Source organism: Terrapene carolina, unplaced genomic scaffold (genome assembly GCF_002925995.2).
Source record: "Terrapene carolina triunguis isolate 2854851 unplaced genomic scaffold, T_m_triunguis-2.0 Scaffold231, whole genome shotgun sequence".
In the NCBI taxonomy this organism is placed as follows: Eukaryota; Metazoa; Chordata; order Testudines; family Emydidae; genus Terrapene; species Terrapene triunguis.
The window spans coordinates 12,783,716-12,805,839 of NW_020664582.1; the positions used below are offsets into that span (position 1 = coordinate 12,783,716).

At 37.4% G+C, this 22,124-nt stretch overlaps 1 protein-coding gene across 1 annotated transcript in view; it reads left to right on the top strand.

Moving 5' to 3' along the window:
• SYNRG (synergin gamma) overlaps positions 1-22,124 on the top strand; it is a 55,016-nt gene that overhangs the window by 17,381 nt on the left and 15,511 nt on the right. The window contains exons 9-14 of the mRNA XM_024195398.3: positions 1,197-1,393; positions 2,337-2,585; positions 4,470-4,606; positions 7,346-7,464; positions 7,690-7,752; positions 12,450-13,400. Of these exons, the coding sequence (XP_024051166.2) occupies positions 1,197-1,393; positions 2,337-2,585; positions 4,470-4,606; positions 7,346-7,464; positions 7,690-7,752; positions 12,450-13,400 (1,716 nt within the window). The remainder of the gene's footprint in view (positions 1-1,196; positions 1,394-2,336; positions 2,586-4,469; positions 4,607-7,345; positions 7,465-7,689; positions 7,753-12,449; positions 13,401-22,124) is intronic.

Sequence of the window (22,124 nt, forward strand, 5' to 3'; positions counted from 1 at the left end):
GCAAGCATTCCAAAACATGTTTTTGGATGTCTTACACGTCTTTGGTAGCTTTATCTGTATTCAGAGAAGGCAGGAGCTTCTTCAAACATAGTAAATGTTAAATCTAGAGGTTATAATGATGGCAAATTATCTTAATAGGAATTGCCATGGTTGGTATTACATTTTTGTGAGCTGTCTCCTTTCAGTATCTCTTGTAATTAAGCAGGCTCATTTCTTAAGGTTATTTGCCTTATATATCCCAGAAGCATAGTAAACAGAAAATGAAGTGCTGTACTAAATATTGATTAGATTGCACTGAATTTTAACTACATAATGCTGCTCTGGCTATCTTCACACAAGGATTATCCAGAGGCCTCATTACAGAAATATGTAGTGAAATTTATAAAGAGAACTAGTTGTGTTGTATGGATTGTCGGTTTTCCTGATTAATTGATTTCCACTTTAATAAAGCAGGTGTCTGTCTTAGAATGTAAGCTTTTCATTCTATCTAGGTATAGAGAATCTGCTGTGGCATAGGTAATTTTCTTTTGTGCTGGAGGAATAGTCAAAAGTCTTGCTGAATATAACACCCAGAATGTGGTGTGAAGTAGCACAGTTAGCTGGCAGAGTTGAGTCTCCTAAATTTCTGAAAAATAACCACTGTAAGCAACTTGTTTTATTGTGTATTGAAACTGAAGGGAATAGGATGTTTTGGCCAGACGGTTTTTGATGTAGTTTGTTCGTTAGAAAATAAATCAGTTAAGACATTGATACTACTAATTATCTTGATTTAGGTGCAGCTTGTTTAATACAGCATGTTATGTTCTCCTTGCAAGGGACTGGAGGATGCTTTTGACAGGCCTCAAGTTAATTGGTAGAGTTGTGCTGGAGTATGCAGCATTTTTATTCATTTTCCATTTTTCTTAGTAACTTACAAATCTCTCTCCCTATCTCTCTGGGCTTTGTTTGGGGAACTTCTTTTCTTCTTCACCTGCTTGTTTGAATTTGAATGTACAGGTAGAATGAGAAGTTATATATAGATGAAACTTCTAGTATTATGTGCCAACTTTAACACTGATGCCTAATCAAATTGGTAACGTTCTATGTCAACAATATTACAACCCTTAACATAGTTTTATAGTTAGAATAGAAAAATTATCTTAAAATCACTTGAAAATATTTATTTTCATCCGCCAACACTGTGTTTCCCTCAATAGATTTGTATAAGAAAATTTTAGAAACCACTATGACTCCTACTGGAATAGATACTGCTAAACTCTATCCCATTCTGATGTCATCTGGACTTCCCAGGGAGACCCTTGGACAAATATGGGCCTTAACCAATCGTACCACACCTGGAAAACTTACCAAAGAAGAGCTTTATACTGTCCTGGCTATGATAGCAGTAACTCAGGTACAAGTGACTGAGACAGACTTTTGGGGGAATGGAAAAGGGTCTAACCTCCTCTTGATAAACTGTCACTGACTTTTGTAACGTCCCTGCAGTATGTTGTGTATGGACACGTGTACCTGTATTATACCACATGTTAAATACACTGAATGAATCCTGGCAAAACTCCCATTCACTTCAATGAATCCAGGATGTGACCCTTTGCATTTATAGCTATTATTTCTTCTTCAGGACTCCTTTAAGTTTGTATTTGGCTTTGGCTTTTCTTTTATGCTGTATAGCTATCTATTTAGGAAGTGATATGGGCCCCTTCACTAGATTATCTGAGCATCTGGGCAGTGGGTGAATTTGTTAATTTTTTGGCATGTGTAGTCTAGGTTTTAACCTTTGTGTCAGGTTATAGTATAATGTCATGGCTGTTCCTAGTTTAATAGAAACTTGTCTGAAATGGCAAAAACCACCTTTCAAGTTTTGCAAACTTCACTATGATCAGATGCTGACAGAAAAGAAATCCAGGAGTAGACTAGATGGGACAGTGAAGATAGGCACTGATGTACGTTGTTGGAGATGTGTGGGGAAAATTTGAATAGCACCTACCCATGTTCAGTGAGCTCCAGCCAGTGCTAAATTTTGAGCATTCAGATACAATTCTTGTGTGTGTTTTTTAGTAAGTGAATCAAGTGAGTCTATAGATCCGTATGAGATCTAGCAGTAAACTGTATCAGTTCCAGCATATTGTATGTGTAGGTTCACCCTGATCATGTAAAATTCAGTAGCCTTTTCTGTGTGCAAAAGACAGAATTGAAGAAGGACTGACTCCCTGCATTTTCATAGTTTCAATAAATAAATTAAAAAATTAGTTGAGAAATAAGAGTACAGATGGAGGAAATAGTCATTTGAAATGTGTAATGCATGTAGCTATCTCTTTATTTCTCTCCTTGTGCAGAGAGGAGTACCTGCAGTGAGTCCCGATGTTTTAAACCAATTTCCAGCTGCTCCTGTCCCTACTTTAAGTGGATATCCAATTTCATTGCCTGCCACAGTGAATCAACAGCCTATGAGGCCCTCTGGACCGCCAGTCTCCATGCCTCTTAATATTGGACAGGCAGTCATAGGAATGAACATAACTCCACCAGTGGGTGGAGCTGCAGCACAGGTTTCTAGTGGTTTCATGCCATCTTACCCCACAAACCAGGTTAGTGCTGTTTCTATAGCATAATAAATCTGTATTATCATTGCAAGGGAAACTGTTTCAAAGCTGCATAATGACAACTGGATTTTAAGTAAATGTTAAAAATGAAACTGAAATCTAGAACATGCCCATTTAAATATGGAAGACCATGCTGTAGCAAGCCTCTTTGATGTTTCCGTCTCTTTCAGGTGGCATTAGAAGAGCTAGACAAATTTCTTCTCCCTTCCTAAGCTCTTGCATCCCGAAAAAGGCCTCTAGTTAGTTCCTTTTTTACAACATTTGAAGTGGAATTACATGTAAACTAAATAAGACCTTTGTTATCTGGTTAGTAAAACAGAAGTGAGACCACCACAGGGAGAACTGAAAGCTGTGTACCGGTGATAGAAAAGATGATCTGGCTAATACCCAAATTTTCTGGAAGCATAAATTGATCTTAGCAATCAGTTTTGCTATTCAAAATTCAATTTGCCCAACATCCACAGCATATTCCTTTTGATGTTTTGCAGCATATACTGATTGATTTTTGCTTCCATTATGTTCTTCCTCTATTCAAAGATGACTTGGCTAAAACCAAGTATAATACATTAATGTCTGGGATGAAGTCCTTTAGTAACAGATGTCTTCCATATCTAGTGAGATCCTAAATACACTTTTTGCTTTTGTGTTGTTGGAAGGGCAGTGTGGAGAACAGAATCCTTGCAATTAGTTTCCATTTATCAAAGGGGTAGCCGTGTTAGTCTGGATCTTTAAAAGCTGCAAAGAGTCCTGTGGCACCTTATAGACTAACAGACGTATAGGAGCATGAGCTTTCGTGGGTGAATACCCACTTCTTTGGATGCATGTAGTGGAAATTTCCAGAGGCAGGTATAAATATGCAAGCAAGAGTGAGTCAGGCTAGAGATAACGAGGTTAGTTCAATCAGGGAGGATGAGACCCTCTTCTAGCAGTTGAGGTGTGAACACCTATGGAGGAGAAACTGCTTTTGTAGTTGGCTAGCCATTCACAGTCTGTTTAATCCTGAGCTGATGGTGTCAAATTTGCAGATGAACTGAAGCTCAGCAGTTTCTCTTTGAAGTCTGGTCCTGAAGTTTTTTTGTTGCAGGATGGCTACCTTTACATCTGCTATTGTGTGTCCAGGGAGGTTGAAGTGTTCTCCTACAGGTTTTTGTATATTGCCATTCCTAATATCTGATTTGTGTCCATTTATCCTTTTACGTAAAATGTTTCTAGACCATTTATTTGAAAAGTAAATTTAACTAGTACTAGTAACTTATCAAAGGGCTTTACATAGTCATGTGTCTATCTCTTGGTTCTTCAGTGGTCTCCGTGAAATGAATTGCTTCTCTCAGTCCATTCTTTCAAGGACAGATGTCCACCCCATCATAATAAAATAACCCTTGGCACCATTGCTGCCCATTTCAGGGCCTTTGCTGAAGGCTCAATGGCTTTGCAGAGTAAACAATCATCTAGCGTTTAGCTGCGGATCTTCCAAAGCAAGGTTCAGTCCTGTTTGTTGGACAGCATAAGGAAGCTTTTACTGCACATGTTGGCACTGTGCTTGTTTTATGAATGAATAAAAGATATTTGTTAGAGTTAAGCTTATCTTGTGCCTGTATTCCACATAAATTCACTTTTTATCATAATTATGGAAATTGACAAAAGATCTTTTGTTTCATGTAGTCCATTCCCCTCAATTGTTTCTTTCAGTAACATTTTGTAGGGCTTCGTCTGCTCCCTTTAACTATTGATTTGTATATTAAGACTTTGCAGTGAAGTGTATAGGAAATTTACTGAGTAGGCAAAAACTATTCCATATATACTTAAAATGTCAAGGTAATGTGTTTTCTCGTCTTAAATGGGGGGGTCTCATGATTTTATGGAATCCAGATGGTTAAACCAGAAGATGATGACTTCCAGGATTTTCAGGATGCTTCAAAGTCTGTCTCACTCGACGAATCTTTCTCCGATTTCCAAGGGGAGGGACCTGGATCCTCCAAAGCAACCAGTTCTCAGCACCGGAGCAGGTGGAGTAGATCTCTGAATTTCTTTTCAATAACTTAAATATCCTTTTTAAAGCAATTAAATGTTTTCTTCTCTGTCTAACTTTCTAACCCAAAATTTCATACCGTCACCTGATCTTGACTCTGGCAGTTTCTTTCAGCAGCCGTTTCAGAAATCTTAATGGTAGTGTATCCAAACTGACATTTAACGTATATAAATTGCTGACCATTCTTTAGACTTCCATTCATCGTGCTGAGATAAATTGTATATAAAGGTATGAGAATAGGTTTTCAAGTGTTTATTCTGTTGCTGACAATCGTGAGTTCTTTCATGCCATGCATTTAGGCTCAAAGCTTTACATATAGCAATCCACTCATTCCTGTGCTCTCAGAAGAATGAATTGGGACAGATAAGCTATGCACTTAGCATTAGCTGCCCTTGTTGAAGGTCTGATCTGGCACCCACTGAAGTACATAGAAAGCTTCCCATTGACTTCAGTTGCCTTTGATCAGGCCATAAACACCCAAAATGCACGCAGAGAGGATCACACCCCAAACTGTCTTCTTTTAAGTGGCCATGGTGCTCCAGTGGATGTGTTTTTTTTTGGTTTTTTTTTTAAGCTCCTCTCATCCTTTCCATTTTAGCCAATTTTTATATATTATCTGACTTTGAGTTGTGGTGGTTGCCTGGAAATCCCATTTAAAGTCTGTTTCATTCAAATTTTAGAGGTTTACTGGCATTATGGTTGCTCAACACCTCTCCTATTCTGGTGGCCCTTATTTATTTAATTGAGTGTAGTATCCCCTCAGTACAGTCATGGGTTAGGCAGTGTGGAGTAGAGAAGTAATCATCCAAAGCTTCCTGCTTTTGAGTCTGAATTCTTTCACACAATTCTGACTTTCAATGTCCTGTGGTCAAGAAGCCCCAACATTTTGTTTTCTCATACTATACAAGGCAAAATAATATGCTTCTCCCACCTGCCTAATTTTAATTAATTTTAGGAACAAAACATTTTGTCTGTATGTATTGAACTGGTTGTTCTTGTATGTAGATAGAACAAATACTTTCAAAGTGATTACTGGTTGCTTCCTTGACAATGACATCAGAGGAAGATACTAGAATTAATTGTTCAGCTGCAGCATGCGTAAAATTACAGTCTGAGTCATAGCTTTTCATGAAAGGGATTTCATTTTGCTAGTTTAAATCAGTAACACTACATTAATCTGAAGATGCTCCATATTTTATTTAGTCCTTATTTTGTTTTAGGCATAGTTCTGCAATTAATAAAATTATTCTGTTAATGGAAGTCATAGCAAAAGCATTTACAGATCTGTAAGCACAGTTTTGTTTAAAGTTTTGTAATTGGAGTTGGAGGGTCATGAGAAATCAGTGTTTTCCACTACAGTAGTTCTCTTTATTCAGTTGTAAAAGCATTCAGTTTTGTACGGAATATTACAATGAACTATAGTCTAATTGCTTATGGAGTTTTATTTATTTATTTAAAAAAAAACCCGTGTAGTGTACACCAGATTAACTGTTATATATGTCAAGATTGGATATCAAACAGTCCGTTTTGTAGTGATGTGAAATTAAATTATATTGCCATAAACTACATTTTTTGACATTGCTGTGTGTCTTATTCTGCAAGCCCCACCAGCCACCATTAGAATGCACATGCAAGTGCTGGGTTTGTGTGTAGCTTGCAGGCTGCTGATAAGGAGATTTAAATGGCTATGGAAAGATTCTTGCTCCAGGCCAAAGAACGCCATAGAAATTCATTCACATTTTCAGTGTGTATGGTGTTAAATGACATAAACTAGAGGTAAAATGCAGTCATTCTTATGTAAAGGATGTTGTTCTGCAGAGCTGCCAAGGTCTGATAAGGGAGGGGAAGCGAAGCTCTTACAATACGTGTTTAAATCTTTCAAGAATTGCTAACACAGTATTAGGTTATTATGGCAGTTTATTATACTAACTAGAATATGTTCATGTGCAAAAAGGTCTGTTCATATAATTATGGCATAATCCTGACATTGCTGAACATATGGCTACCTGAACTTGGTGACTTTCACTGTGTAGAAATTCAAACGTTCTCCTTTGCTCCTATTGGAATAATGGATCTGTTCTCTTATTATTTTTGCAATATGCAATGAAATGTAATCAAAAGCAGAAGAAATGGAAGCACAGAGTTAGCAAAATCTCAGGCAGCCTGTGATTCTTACCCATTTCTGGTCCCATCAAGAAGGCATGTCCTTAAACCATCTTGGACAATGTGATTAATGAAACCACAGTGTCTTTCACATATATGTGTGTGTTCTCTTCTGGCTTAAAAACTGCAGCCGTGCATATCTAGAACAGTTCAGTCACAAGTAAGAATCAAGAAGTTAATGCACTTAAGGCATTTCTATTCTTCGTGGGTGGAGAATTTACTATTTTGGCCCAGAGTAGTGTTGATAGAATTTCAATGAGATAGTGACTAGCGTAAGATGAATGGGGTTGGCACGAGAATATTACTGCTACAGATCTTTTATGAACGTAGTGAACATTATAAAACTCTTTTAAAAGTGCAGAAGTAAAATAAGTCCTTTATCATATGTTCGATAGAGCACATTTGTGTTAATGCACACAATTTAGACAGATGCTAATAAGTTGCTGTTTCATTTCCTAATATCCTGCTTGCTTTAAATAATGGAAGAAATTAGATTGCTCACGAGCTTTTATTTCTTTTTTTTTCTTTCTTTTTTGTGTGTTTGTTTGTTCAGTGTTCCTTCTTTGCTGATTCCACTCCCTGGCACTAAAACCCCTTCCTCAATGGATAAATATGCTGTGTTTAAAGGAATTGCAGTTGAAAAGCCTTCTGAAAGTGCAGCTATGTTTGGAGGTAAACAAAAACTGTTTAATTGTTAACACTACGTGTAATGTAACATTTAGTTTAATTTTTCATATTTCAGTAGTGCCTGTGACATTGGTAAAATGTTAATATGAAATGTTTAGAGTGCAAGATGACAGCATCTGTACCAATCTAATCTGTACCATAACTGATTGTAGCCTAATTTCACAATATCTTAACGGAAATTATCTTTTTTTTTTATTTCATGCATGATAGATTATGGAGACAAATACAGTGCTTTCCGAGAGTTAGAACAACCATCAGAGAGTAAATACTTAGGTAAGCATTTGATCTTACAAAATTTGGGGGGGTTTTTTAGGCTCTTTCAGTACGTTGCATGCTTTTTTAGGGTCCTGCATGAACAGCAGAATTCCCACTGCTAGAATTTTAGGATAAAGACCCTACAGCTCCTCAAATGAGCCAAAAGTATCTTGAGAATATCCTCTTAAAATTTATCATTGACACATACTCGACAATGTCATGTGTTTTTATGGAAAGATTGGTCCCTCCTTTGGAGGTGTATGTGGGTGCAATTTTGGAATCACTTGTTGGTAGGTTTTTGTCATCTCTCCTGTAGACTTGCTTTAAAAGTGAGAAGCTGTGCATCCTGATAAAGGTGTACAATGCAGCATTTCAGGGCAAATGGTGGTTTCTGTAGAAGCTTTCCGTTCTTATGGTACAGCTCAAGTCATGTATTGCTTTTGGCATACAGTACCACAATAATAAAGAGCTACTCATTTAGCTTAGAGCAGTGATACTCAGACTGATGCTCACAAGCTACAAGTGGCTCTTTAATGTGTCTCCTGCAGCTCTTTGCCACACGTGGTATTAAAACACTGTGTGATTTAATTAACAACCAATCAGGATGCTTTTACAATGTTGTTAACCTATTGTAGTTGATAAAATAATACTTGGTCAGTCATTTTGCTGTGAGAATAATATATAATGTATGTATATATACCCTAAATATGTCCCCTGCCATACTGTTTAAATATGAATATAGAATACTGTGGTAAATGAAACAATGAATTCACATACTGTGGCTCTTTTGGGTAATGTTGATCGCTAATTTGGCTCCTGAACCACTGAGTATCACTGGCCTAGAGTTTGCCCTGAGTCAATTTTATTTGTGGGAATATGTGAAAATAGATCTTAGTTATCCTCTGAAATACTATTACTATGTAATTGCAGTAAGTGAAAACTACCTAAGCTCTTTCCTGAACAGGCCATCTGTACATAACATGTATATTTACATAACATAAACAGTACTGTCATCTTTTAATCTGATGGGAAAGAAGAACCCTCTGCAACTCTATTGGCTTCATATATCATCAGTAATCAGAGAATAGGATAAACGTATTGCTAATTTAACAGAGGTGGAAATTCTGCTGTATTGCCACCCTGCCAGTATGTGTCACTGTACTTGTAAGCAGAAATTATTGAGAATCTGTTCACTACATATAGAGACAATTGTGCCAAAATCTCCTTAGTTTTACTAAGTTACACAGTAAGGGCCTGAGCATCTGAAACTCCTGTGATGATTTGTGGAGTTAGTGTGTGCTCAGTAGCTTTCCAGTATCAGGCATTTAAATTACTGTTATGAGTATTTCATATGACTTGCAGCTGTCTATTGCTTGCAAGGAAAGAGAAAAATTACTTCTGGATTTGTAAACTGACCAGCTTTCACCATTGTTAACCCTTTCACCAGCTTACATTTCTAATGGAAAAGTTTACAGTTCATCAGTAAGTTTAGTTTGCTGTGATGTTTTAATTTTGGTTAATGAATGTCAATTTCACAAATTCTTTGTATTGTTTTTAAAGCAGCATTTAAAACATATTGTTGGACCAGGTGAATTGAGGAAATTTTTTTTAGCTCGCATCATACTTCAAGTGATGATAATGTCCACCTATTATAATTGTAACTAATGTTCTCTCAAATCTTTCCATAGTTTAAATTAGTTTAAAATTATCACATTTGTGAAAGTGACTTGAATCTTAATGGTGTATTTGTAAAATATGAATTGAATGAAATCTGGGTATGTGCAGTACTGGACATTTGTTGTTTTTTAAGTAGTTGAGGCATATTTTATAACAAGTAACATCTCGGCAAATATATCATGCTGGTGAATGGGTTTAACAGAATAAATTTAACAAAGAAAACCAATTATACTTCGATTTCCACATATTTGTGAGGTGACAGATATGTACTGTAGAATAAATTGTCTGTCTTTATGTTTAAGCTGCATTTTATATGCTGTAAAGTGTTTGGGTATAAACTTCCCTTTCATATACAAACATTGTACAAAAAAGAACATTTGAATTCGTCTGTGTAGGGAAAATGTGCATTTTGGGGTTTAAACTGTAGTCACTTAAACTATATTATTTTCAAGGCCCTTCGTTTTCAGTTTTTATTTTGTTTCAAATTTCCTGCAGTTTATCAGTGTTAATTACAAAGACTAAAAAACAGGTGAAAATCAGTGTGTGGTGGTGGTGGGAATTCTGGGTAAATATCAGGATTAACATTGGGGGATAAGAGGACAGGAAAAAAAGCAACAAATAGAGAAATGTAAGGGTATTGAAAGTAAAAGCAGTTTAATACCGTGGTTCATTTCATGATTTGTACATTAACAGTGCGTACACATACGCATGTGGATAGGCATGTGGGTATGTTCCACTATATTGTCTTATTTTAACAAACAGCCTCACATTTACACTTAGTTTAGTTCATTATTAAAATAAACACATCTACCTAATGTAATGGATTGGATTTTCTTAATGTAATCAGTATTTTTGTGTACTGGAGTGGTTTAACATTTGGGTGAAAATGGATAAATACGGAATTTTTCAGTAAAAATTGGTAAAAACTGAAAACAAAAGGCCTTACATATTTTACATTTAATATGTGATCTGAAAACTAAAGATTTTTACATTTATGAATAATTCTCTCAATGTAGAAGGCTAATGTGTGAGTTATTAATCTATAGGCACCCTGACACAACTATTCTCTTTTTGGGTCCAATTCGAGATGCTGATCACCTTCAAATTTACTAGGAGGTCAGGTCGCTCGGCACTTCACAAGTTCAGGTCCTTCAGTGATTATTTGTGTTTAATCCCCAAACCAGTCTTGCATTAAGGAGTAAAGAAATTGATTGCATTAGGAAAGAGGAGCTGCATTGTCTTTCTGACTATCTCAAACGTGGGAGCAGCTACAAATAGCCACAGTAACAAAAGAAAAGGAACATCAGCATATTTTGATTCCAAATCCAACTTTTTTCTTATGCCTTTTGCAAAGCTTATATACTTCTGCCGACTTTTTCAGAAGAAATGCTTCCGTGCTCCCTACCTAACTCCAAAAAATGTCAACAGTTCTAGTCATGGGCCATCACACAATAAGCAGTGTGAGTGGATATGATGGAAGGGGGATATTTTAGCAAGAGAACAGATTTGTTCTGGGCTCCTAAGGTACAGGGCCACGTAGAAGTTTTTGGAGACTTGGGGGGAAAAATCTGAAACGGAGCTTCCCCCACTCCAAAAGTGAGGGCCTGGGTGGTAGGGAGAGTTGAGCTAGCCTGCCCTGCACTCATCCCACAGCGGTGGCTACTGTCCTGCGTGGGCTGGGTCTGCTTCCTACTCCATGGTGTGTGACCTGGTGCATGGGGTCACAGCATCATTCAGGTTTGGTCTGGCCTCCTCTCCACTGATGGAGTGGCACCCAGGCCAAATTTGAGTGAGTGGCATCTCTGTACAGGTCAGAACACCATTCACTCAGATTCCACGGGTTTAGGGGGCCTGTGACAAATTGCCCTTCCCTCTCCCCCCCCGTGGCCCTGCTAAGGTGTTCTGATAATCAGTAAGAAAGACAACATAAACGTTGTAAGCAATGCCTTGACAGTGTCCTTTTAAAATCCAAATAAATTCTTGATTGATGCTTTTGCTACAAGTTACATCCCAGCCAGCTCTGTATGTTTTAGTCTGACGGCGGTTCAAGTTCAGTATTTACTTTGAGTTGCAGTTATCAGTCTTAACAGAAGCTGGAATGTCATGAAAGTGACTAGATTAAGTTTTATAAAGTTCTGAATGCTTGACTCTCTTTGCACTTGATAGAAACGGAAAAGGGTAGACTTTTAAAAGGAGGGTTTAAAATGATGCAAGGTGATTAGTTAAGATGATGGCTGTGCCACTTTTGTTGGACTGGCACTTTGGTGCTTTTTTTCCTTCCTGTTAGTTGTATTTTCCATCACGTACACTCTGGTAAAATCCTGTTATACCTTGGGCCTTCTTTTGCCATATAATAAATAAAAACGTTTAAAAAAAGTCACTGTCTGCTATCTGAAGCCAGGTGCTTCTGGCAATCAGTCTGTTCCCTCAATACTCCCCTTTCAGCCTGTCAGTGCTGCTTTCATTTTGGCTTCCTGCTGCCATCCTGTGAGGAAACCATGTGCCACTGCTCTGACTTTGAAATTGACAGTGGGGAGTTGGGGGAGGGAGGTGGAGAGAAGGTCAGAGAAGATTTTGGCAATAGTTGTGCCATATTTCTGGCACCGATAACAGGGCAAATACAAGCGTTGGCACAAGTGAAATTCCAAATTTCATTCTTAGCAGTGACAAGTATGAAGTACATGGGAAGGGGAAAGGATCTGTCCAGTATTCAAACAACATACAGTACTGAACACCACCTAAGTTTATCGCTCAGAAGCATGTGTTGATATTGAACTCTTTGTAAGCTGAGTTTGATATGGTTTGAGGCTACTTTAAGGACTTATACGTTTTTGGAATAATAATTGGAGACATCACCAAAATTGCGTAGAAGCCTAGTTTTGTATTTTAACGTATACCCATAGCTGGCAAATTGAATAGGTTTGCATAAAAATATTTTGATATTGCACAAAATAATTTGCATGGTGTGAGTATGATATACATGTTCTCATTTCAAGATCCTACTTATTGTTCTGCTTTTTTTCCCCTCTCCCCTTCAGGAGATAGCTTTGCAGAATTCAAATCTGCAGGAACCGATGATGGTTTCACAGATTTTAAAACCGCTGACAGCATCTCACCACTAGACCCACCTACAAAAGAGAAAACTTTCCCTGCATCCTTCCCCTCTCTACCTGCACAGTTAAAGCAACAAACACAAGCAAAAACCTCTCTGAATCTGGCAGACCTAGATCTCTTTTCCTCCACTGCAGAGAACAAACAACTTTCATTTCCAGCTGCATTTAGTTCATCAAAATCAACCTCTTTCCCTGCACCACCACCTCCAACATCTGCTGCTGCTCCTCCACCAGCACCCAGTAAAAGCTCGAGCTTGGCTGACGACTTTGGAGAATTCAACCTTTTTGGGGGATTGTCTAATTGTCTATCAGTCGGGGGACAAGATGACTTTGCAGATTTTATGGCTTTCAATAATAGCAGTGGCTTTTCTGAACAAAAAATGGATGACAAATACAAAGCTGTTAAGCAAGAGGCCAATCCTGTTCCTCCAGCTGGCTCCTCTCTCAGTGCAATGAAAAGTGGGCAGAATTCTGCCGCCGCTGCTCCCACCAAATATGATATCTTTAAACAGCTTTCTCTGGAGAGCTCTGGAACAGGTGTTGAGGAACTGAAAGACAGCACCCCTTCAGCGAAAAGCGACGACGACTTTTCCGACTTCCACTCTAACAGGTTTTCTGCCATGTGTGGTAACATGGATAAATCCCTGGTAGACAAAGTGGCAGCTTTCAAGCATGCCAAAGAAGACTCTGCTTCTGTCAAGTCTCTGGATCTCCCCTCCATCGGGGGCAGCAGTGTCGGCAAGGAGGATTCTGAAGACGCGCTCTCTGTTCAGTTTGACATGAAACTGGCCGATGTGGGAGGAGATCTTAAGCATGTCATGTCTGATAGCTCTTTGGATTTGCCAACAGTTAGTGGCCAGCATCCGCCAGCAGCAGGTGAGGAATTGGTTAGATTGCTCTGGTAATGTAGGTGATGGAGATTTCGATAATGTTACTCTGTGCGCTAAATTACAGTATTATGCACTAGTCTTTCAGTTGGGAAAGGCTTCTAAACCTGTCTACCTGCTAGCTACCAGTCCCTTAGCAGGGCAGTGCTGTCGTTCATTGTTCTAGATAGCTATAAATAGATTGGGCAGTTTAAAATGAATACTAATTTATTTTTGAGGGTTGATCACATTGTGTGACCGATGCCCATTAGCAGGGATTCAGATGGAAGCTCTTCTAACACAAACAATGTCGTTCCATTTGTATGAGCTAGTTCAGTGGTATTGAAAGCCTCACTTTAGCCTTTTGGTTTCAGCTAAGCACCTGGCTGGAGGACTTGACCCACTCTGTGCTTCTGAAAATATAGGCGGAACACTAATTTGTGCTGTTAATGAAAACCTTTCTAACCAATGACACTAGTATATATTCCCTTTAAAGCAGGGATGCATTTACTTAGCCAGAGCTCTGCAGTACTGGAAATGAAGGTATTAAATACAGTTTTACTGTAACTGGAATACAATTAGTTTTTAGAGTTAATGCCATTGCTGGAAGTAATCATGCAAAGAGCCTGTACATGCTAGCATGGTAATCACTTTTGGAGCTAAATTTAAAACCAAGCGATTCTTACTTTATCCTTGTTAGGTTATCCCCTTTTTAATTGCTCTTAATGAAAGCACTCCTAAGAGAATATGAACAAAGTATTTCCAATCTTATTGCATATCATAAAACAGAGTTCCCAAGTGTCCTGTTGTTTCATTTTTATTTGTACATAGAGAAATAAGATGTAGTTAAATGTTTTGTGGCCTTTAATAACATGGGAAATATTACTGTATTCTAGTGACAAGTATTATGCAGTCAAAGGCTTTTTTGAATGGAGGGGCACACAAACTAAATGTAAAAGCTATTGCTGCAAGAATTGGTTATTTCCATATGAAATGTTTCTTCCATTTTTGCAGATCTGGTAGAAAAAATATACAGTACTGTAATTTTGCATTATATGATATTTTTAAGTAACGGAGAGAAAATGATGTTGGCAACTTAGGCGTGGAAGATACTCTTTAACAGGGTACAAAATTTCAGGAATAATTTTATTAGCAAAGATGTTTAATTTTCATATTACGGCTTGGTAAAATTCCAAGTTCAGTGGGCTGTCAAAAAGGTAGCACCTACAGTGTGTCTTGAGTATTGACTTTGGTTTTGAAAGCACTTTTTCCTAATATTTTTCTAGCCTCTTTTGGTGGTAGCTTGATTTTATGTAGCTCTTCTCCTACATCTGAGCTTCATTGGCCACAGCAACCAGTAATTGATAACTGCAATTTGTGGCAGGAAAGGGTATTTGGGGGGGGTTTGTTTTGTTTTAAAGGATTAGCTCATCATGTGCTTGATGCTAAAAATTTGAATTTTGGAGTACTAATTAGAAGCTATTTTTCTGAAACTTAAAACAAAGTCTGTATTCTTTCATGGTGCCAAATTAGATATTTTCACAAGGAGAGTTTTACTCTACCTCCTTCCTGTTTCGGTCTCGTAATCAAGCTTGCTCTGAACTATATTTGTTAAAATAACCCTTTGTGCTCATGTGTTTCTTTATGTATGTTCGATACATTTCAAGCTATGAACCAGTGATGTTCAAGTCTTTTTTTTTTTTCATTTTACATAATTTAAAAAGCAGATTTTTTTTCACTTCCTTTGATCTGTATATTTAATGTCAGAAAGGGACAGTATCCCTTTGTAGTCCTTGTTACAGAGAGATGGCTGACTAGCCACTGGGAACCATTTTTGTTGTCTGCCCGGATTGTGTAAATTTCTTAAATGAAGAATAGCTTTAGGTGGGGCTCTGTAAAGCATTTTATTTGACTTTTCTAATTCTAGCACAGCAATACAAGGGTCTTTATTCCTTGTCCACTTGTTCATGTGATACAGATGGATTGTGGGTACAGGGAAGGGTAGAAGGTCCACTCACTTCCTATTTGAATTGCTTTAGGGGTTTTTTTTGGCGGGGGGGAAATAACTTTCCGAACGGTCTCTAAAGGGGATACTGTCTCTTTAAACTTTGCTATAATTCTTGGTGTGGAAGGTAAACTATACTAATGTTGCATTTCTCTTGCATATACTTGGTATAACCCTTTGAGCACTTGCTGCATGTTGTTAATTTCAACCAGGCACCTTCTTTTATACCAAATTTAACCTTTTCTCCAACACTGAAGTATTTTAGTTAGTGTTTAGTCGCGTTATATGCATGCATCTGATTTGTTTCAAGTTCAGTGTGCAGCAAGAGCCTGCCCTCGCTCATAATATCCTCAAAGGGTTATCCAATTTGCTGCACTTGCAAACCTGTAAAGTATCTTTTCTTCAGCATTATTGGAAATCTCTGTGTATTTTAATCCACATCAGGTTTTTTGCTGCTTTTCTAATGTCTTATTTCAACTAAACATTTCCTGTGTGAATGTGCCTTCTCAAATCTGCTTTGATATCTCTTCTGCAAATACTGACCTGCATGCTTTATTCTAATGACTCCTTTAAGAGCTCTTATGTATCACTATCTTTTGTGATCTGTAAGTCCTGCTGTGTTAATAAATATTATCTTGGCATATTTTGAAACTGTGGGGATGTGTGTAATTTGTTTGTAGTCCAGAAATGTTTGTTTTTCCTGAAAAATACAAAGTTTAAAGCTATAGTATCCCCTTAGACTGGAAGTTGCCTCTCTGCTTGTAGATCAGTGTACAATGCACTGCAGTTCTTCAAACAAATTGAATTAAGTACTTTCAGTTTGCTTCCTGTGCACTTCTGAAACGTTAAATACCAGGCTAAACTTCAAATGATTTAACTAGGGGTGTGAGAAGGAAGTTTAATGAGCTAGTTGTCTGGGGCGGAAGGGCGGGTTTGTGAATTCTAATGTTGGTGGCTTGACAGCACTGACGATTTATGTAGTCTCTTCCCATGCTATAGTTATTCTGTAGATTAACAGGGGACCTGTGGCTCAATATCGACTCATATCTTAGTTTCTCTGCTGTTACCAACAAGGGTGCCAATTGGGTGGTGAAGGGTTTTATGATGTGAACTTAAGTCCCTTGGAATTTGAAAAGACCCAAAACGTGCTCATTTGTATCGTAGGCCACCAAACAGTCTTCTGATGCTAACTACTTTTGGTCACTGCTAACCTGTAATGAACTTGCACTGATGACTTAGAAGTGAAAGGTGCTATTCTTGGTTCTGTTTTGTAACTTTTAGTAGAATTTTTATATCACAGATGACTCAAAGTTAAAAATAGATTTGTGGGAATTACCATTTCAGAGCCCATTGTTCCTTTGGGATCTCCTAAATCTTGGGACCACTAACACTTCTAATACTGATAATCTCAAGTATGAGGTATAAAAGTGATGATACTAAGTTTGTTGCATACATAGTAAATTCTCTTTACAACTTTGCTTGTAAAATAATTTTTTTTAAATGAGGAAGCAGTAATAAAGATTGAGGACTAAGTGGGTGCCAAATTTTTATTTCAATTTGGTCTTTTTGGCCACAAGACCTAAAGCTGGCAAAGAGTCAGTAGAAACTTTTTATTCCTCTTCATACAAATCTTGAGAAATTTGAAAGGGAAAATTGTTCCCATTTTAGAAAGCTCATTCATTAGGTCTTGCCCTACAACTTTTTTTTTTTTTTTTTTTTTTTTTTTTTAATTTTTTAATTATTTTAATTTATTTTTTTTTTTCTTTTTTTAAAATTTTTTTTTTTGTTTTTTCCTACAACTTTTTTTTTTTTTTTTTTTACCAATGTCTAGAAGTGTAAACACTGACAGACACTAATGGTAGAGTTCCTTTAAAATTGTATCTTTGTTGATCAGATAGCCATACGTGAGTTAGGAGGAATGGGAAGTGAATGACTATTAAAATGCTTGCTAGATTTAGTTTCATGTTGAAATTTCATCTCTGGTCATGATCCATACATCAGTAGTTTTTCATCCCTGGTTGATGTGTAGAAGTTCAATTGCAAGATCTCACTCAGTGTAATGCTTCTATGAATACAAGTGCTTAAAAGCTTTTACATCTGCCTCGTTAAGGAATCTAACAGTTAAAAGTATAAATTTGTGTTTTAGTTTTCCAAGTTGAGCAATAGCGCTTAGAAGTACATAGCAATCCTCCAAAATATCTGGAGCTTTAGAATTCTACAGGCTTAAACCAAGCTGTTTCTGCTAATGCAAGCTCTAAAGTGCCTTTATTCTGCTCAAACCATTGTTTATCGTGACACTAAAAAAATATTTAGTAAGATTCTCTAATTCCACCGCATGGGAACACTTTTTCTTTCCTTCATTTTAATAAATCAACAGTGAATTTGGTGCCTTTGGTAGTGGCCAGACTAACAGCTCTGAGACCTGCATGAACTAGAGTAAATTGAATAGCTCCATTGTAGTCACTGGGATTATATTACTTTTCACCGGTTGAGAATCTGTCCCTTAATTCCTCCAGTCACCAATAGGCATGACACAGGCAGCTGTAGCACGAGCCTCTGTACTCTGCCCTGTCCAGGTTTTTCAGACCTGACCTGGAGGGATCACCTGAAGGGGGAAGAGAGAAGCTGTGTCTATGGCACATTCAGCCCATTTGAGCTCTTTGCAGAGCCTGCCAACAAAATTGCCAATTAATATCAATTGTGATGTTTTTGTGACATGGGCCTCGCTCCACTAGGAAGAGAACTGACAACTAGGTAATTTTTATAGAGATCACCTAACAGCACTCATACGATATAACAATTTTCAATCACCAGGCTTGAATTCAAACCTGAAGTCTTGAGGTGAAAGGCTCCACCTGTACATAGCCAAATACATTAAAAAATATATATCCTCTCATCCCCTCCTGAGCCAAGTTCCCCTTTTCCTTTAAATATTAGTAGCATTGACACTGTTACTATTGAATGGTTTTCTCATAAACCATTAAACCATTGACACAGAAAACTCAAGCCTGTAAATTTTCTTCCAGACAGTCTGCAGACATAATTTGATCCATGATGGTTGAAGTGGATTATTGTAGTCAGCCCAGATGAGGGATGTCAAGTTTACATGTATAATAGGTAACACTAGGAAACAGTTGGATAACTGTATTTCAGCCTCTGACAGTATTCTTGTATATGCTTCCCTGACAGGTGGCATTCTAATTCTCAGCAGCAGCAGTGATGCTGGTGAGTCTTAACTGTGGCTATTTCCAAGCAGTTGCCAGGCAGGTTGTACAGTTAGAGAACATGATTTTGATAGTTTTAAAATGGAAAATGCTGTAAAGAGGGGGAAATGAATTAAGGCTAAATATTGCAAACATTTTGCTATTGTACTTAAGGCATGGGTTAAACTGTGTCAATGATGAAAATACAAAGAAGCTTTTCCCTACTCTTGGTTCGTTACACATTCTTTTTAATGTGCCAACACAATGTGCAATTCTGATTACATCACTGGCTTCATGGTGCATGAAGTTTGAGTAAATTTGACTCTGATCAAATAAGTATTCTTATGATTGTGTTAGGTTGTTTGTGGAGATTGATCAGAGAGAGGTAGGTGGAAATAATATCAGTCTTTGCTGCTTGTTCATGTCATTTTTATAGATGACTAAGGCCTTTATTTTCTGCTCCTGTCTAGATTCTCTGTATGTCCAAATTACATTGAAAGAAACAGTGATGTTAAAAGGCTGGAAGACTAGTAAATTAAAGCAGTACCTTTCTGCTCCTGGAAACATACAATTCAAAATGGCTTGGTGATATATTATCTAGATAGGTTACAAAATTCATAGATAACGTAGCTAACACAACTGGCAGCACTTATTCAAGGGAGAACATGAAGGCAGTTACCTTTTTACTGCCGGCACTAGTGATGCATCCATATTGCACTTCAGATAATTGTCGGAAAATGGACTGTGTAGCTGTTTTCACTATTCTGTTTCATAAAAACACAGGATTCTAGTGGAATAGAACTGTCTAAAATGATCTGGAGCACCTGTATGCTTAAATAGGTATTTAAATATATACATACGTTTAAAACAGTTAGATATATGATCTGTGCTCAAGTCTGGTCGTATCTAATATAACCTAAATGGGAGCCATATGTTCCTCCTTTATTTTAATCTTACAAGCTTTCTCCTTTATTCCCTTTTCACACTTGTTTCTTTCAGTAATTTGGGGATCCGTAAATACTGTACTGTACTTGAATTTTAGTCTGACTGCAAGATACACCAATGTCTAACATCGGGGGCCTGCTGTGATAATTATATTTAACTATATGGAAATGATTATCATTCCAATTTTTATATTATAAATATAAAAAGCAAAATATATTTTTCATCCTTTCAGAAAGAAGCCAAGAAATTACCAGCATTGCTGTTCAGGGAACACTTCCTTATTACCCTGTAATACATTGCATATACTTTTGGTGGGTAGAATTATGAGAAGAGTAATTAAAGATTGTCTTGCATGATCTATTCGTGGCTTGACTTACTTTGACAGGGCTCTTTGCAATATGTTTTTCAAAAAGTGCTAATGAAATTTAGCTCAGTATAGGCTGAAATGCCATTCAGGTTGCCAAAAATGCTAATCAGTCTTGAAAAGTTAAATTATGACTTGCTATTCATCTTATATCCATTATTAAATATTTTCTGAAGTAGAAATTGCCAGACACTGTGATCCTGCCTAGACAGGAAGATTACAGTACCTTGAAAGCAAAGCACACGGAAAAAAATTTTTAATGGATTCAATCTTTGCTCATTCTGTAATATATTTTTAAAGATGTTTCACTCCCTTCTATTGGCTCAAATTCTGCCATTTGCATGAGTTTCTTGAATGAGGAATACAGATATGTCTTGAATAGAAGCTGTATTTGTTGAAGACAGTACTTAGTTCTTAGAATTAGTTCAAGATCTACGTTAATTCTCCCTTGATTTGACAAAATACTGTCGCTGATACACAACCATTTAAAAAACAGGTTGAATTGCCACAACAGTAAAATGAAGCTTTTATTACCAGGGGTTCTAGCTGCAGTGTTTTTAGTGATCCTAATTTTTTCATTAAATTTATCTCTGGTCTCTAGGAAATAAGCTACTGCAGGAGCGGTTCTTAACGTTGTCTAATAAAACATCATTGTGCCAGTAATAAAAATACCCACGTCATGAAGAGTTCCCTTGAGTCCAACACGGAGTGGTTTTCACGTGTCAGCTGCTTCTCTGTATATTAGTCTGGTGGAAGACAGCTCAGCTGCCTTTCAGGAAAAAAGAAATGAAACTATTTTTACTTGACACAGCAGATGAGTTAAATGAAAACCTGGATCAAGCTTTAAACCTGCTGCCTGTTACAACCATCACAAGGATTGTGACTCAGTTTCCCATTGGGGGGTAGGGGGAGGACTTTTGAGTGACAATGCAATGCACGTGCTACCCGAACAGTATCGATTTTACAAAGGGATTAAAACAGTATTTATGATAACACCTAGTTTGCCTTATGGCATTTAGAATTACATCCATATTTTTATTTTCATTACTTGGCTTTTTAATAAATTGTCCTGGCTCTGTATTAGGTATAAAATAATTTTACCCAGGGTCTGTTATATTTTCTAAGGGTCCTTTCCTGTAAAATTTTACTCACCTGAGATGATCCCATTGAAGTCAATGGGACTGCTCAAACGAGTAAGCATTGGTAGAACGGAGCTCTTAAATTCCGAGCCTACATCTGAATCTATGCAAGCCAGACCCCTGTGCATGTGGATTCAGTTGCAGGATCTGAACCTTTTAATTGTTAAAGAATTAAAATATCTTCTTGCTGCCTTTGCCAGGGAGATTATAGTAGAAGCTTGGTCTACTGTTTAGAGCAAAGGATTGGGATTTCTGGTTTCTAATCCAAGCCCTTGGTATGAGTTTGAGCCAGGAGTCAGACTGAGGGGAAAGAATACAATGATGTGTTCTTTTAGGATCTGCTTCTCCTCCTTGGCCAAAATGAGAAGCCACTCACAGTAGACTGTGCAGATCTTCATAATATGATCATCATGTATTCTTCTTCTTCTTCTTATGACGATACAATCAGTCACTCAAATGCTGCAGCAGCCCAAACGGCATTTCTTAGGAAAAAATCTAATCTGTGAGACTTTATGCCTCACAGATATAATGCAAAGGAGCTCTTCACTTTGTTTTGGCAGCCATTAAACTTCCCTGAAATTCTTCCAATTGTTGGACTTCTCGATTAATCATGTCAGGTCAGGAAAGCAGCCTGAAGCTCCGTGTATTCACCCCTTCCAGTAAAATGAATAAACGCAGCCAGAAATGTTTTGTAAAAGTGGGTTTAATCCTCAGGCTAGCGTAGTCAGATTGAATTAAAAGGGCAGCTGGAATGTCAACTTGTTTCCGCACTATCTTTTTATTAAACCTGAACTGTTGTTACTGCACGCAAGCCAGTCAGGACCAAAATGTTTATCAGAACAGCCTCTGCTAAAATGATGCTAAGAGAATGTGTGTTTGTGTTTGCTTTATCTTGAGACCATTTTACCCAGGGCACTGAGCAGCCGCTGAGTGTCTAATCCAAAATGACAATTGTTAAAGCCTGAAAACAAACATCAACCATAGCTTTTTTAAAAACGCTTTCACAAAAATTATATGGCCCCTGGCTTTTTATGCCTCCCCATATGGAACAATCTCAATCTAAATTAAAAAAAAAAAG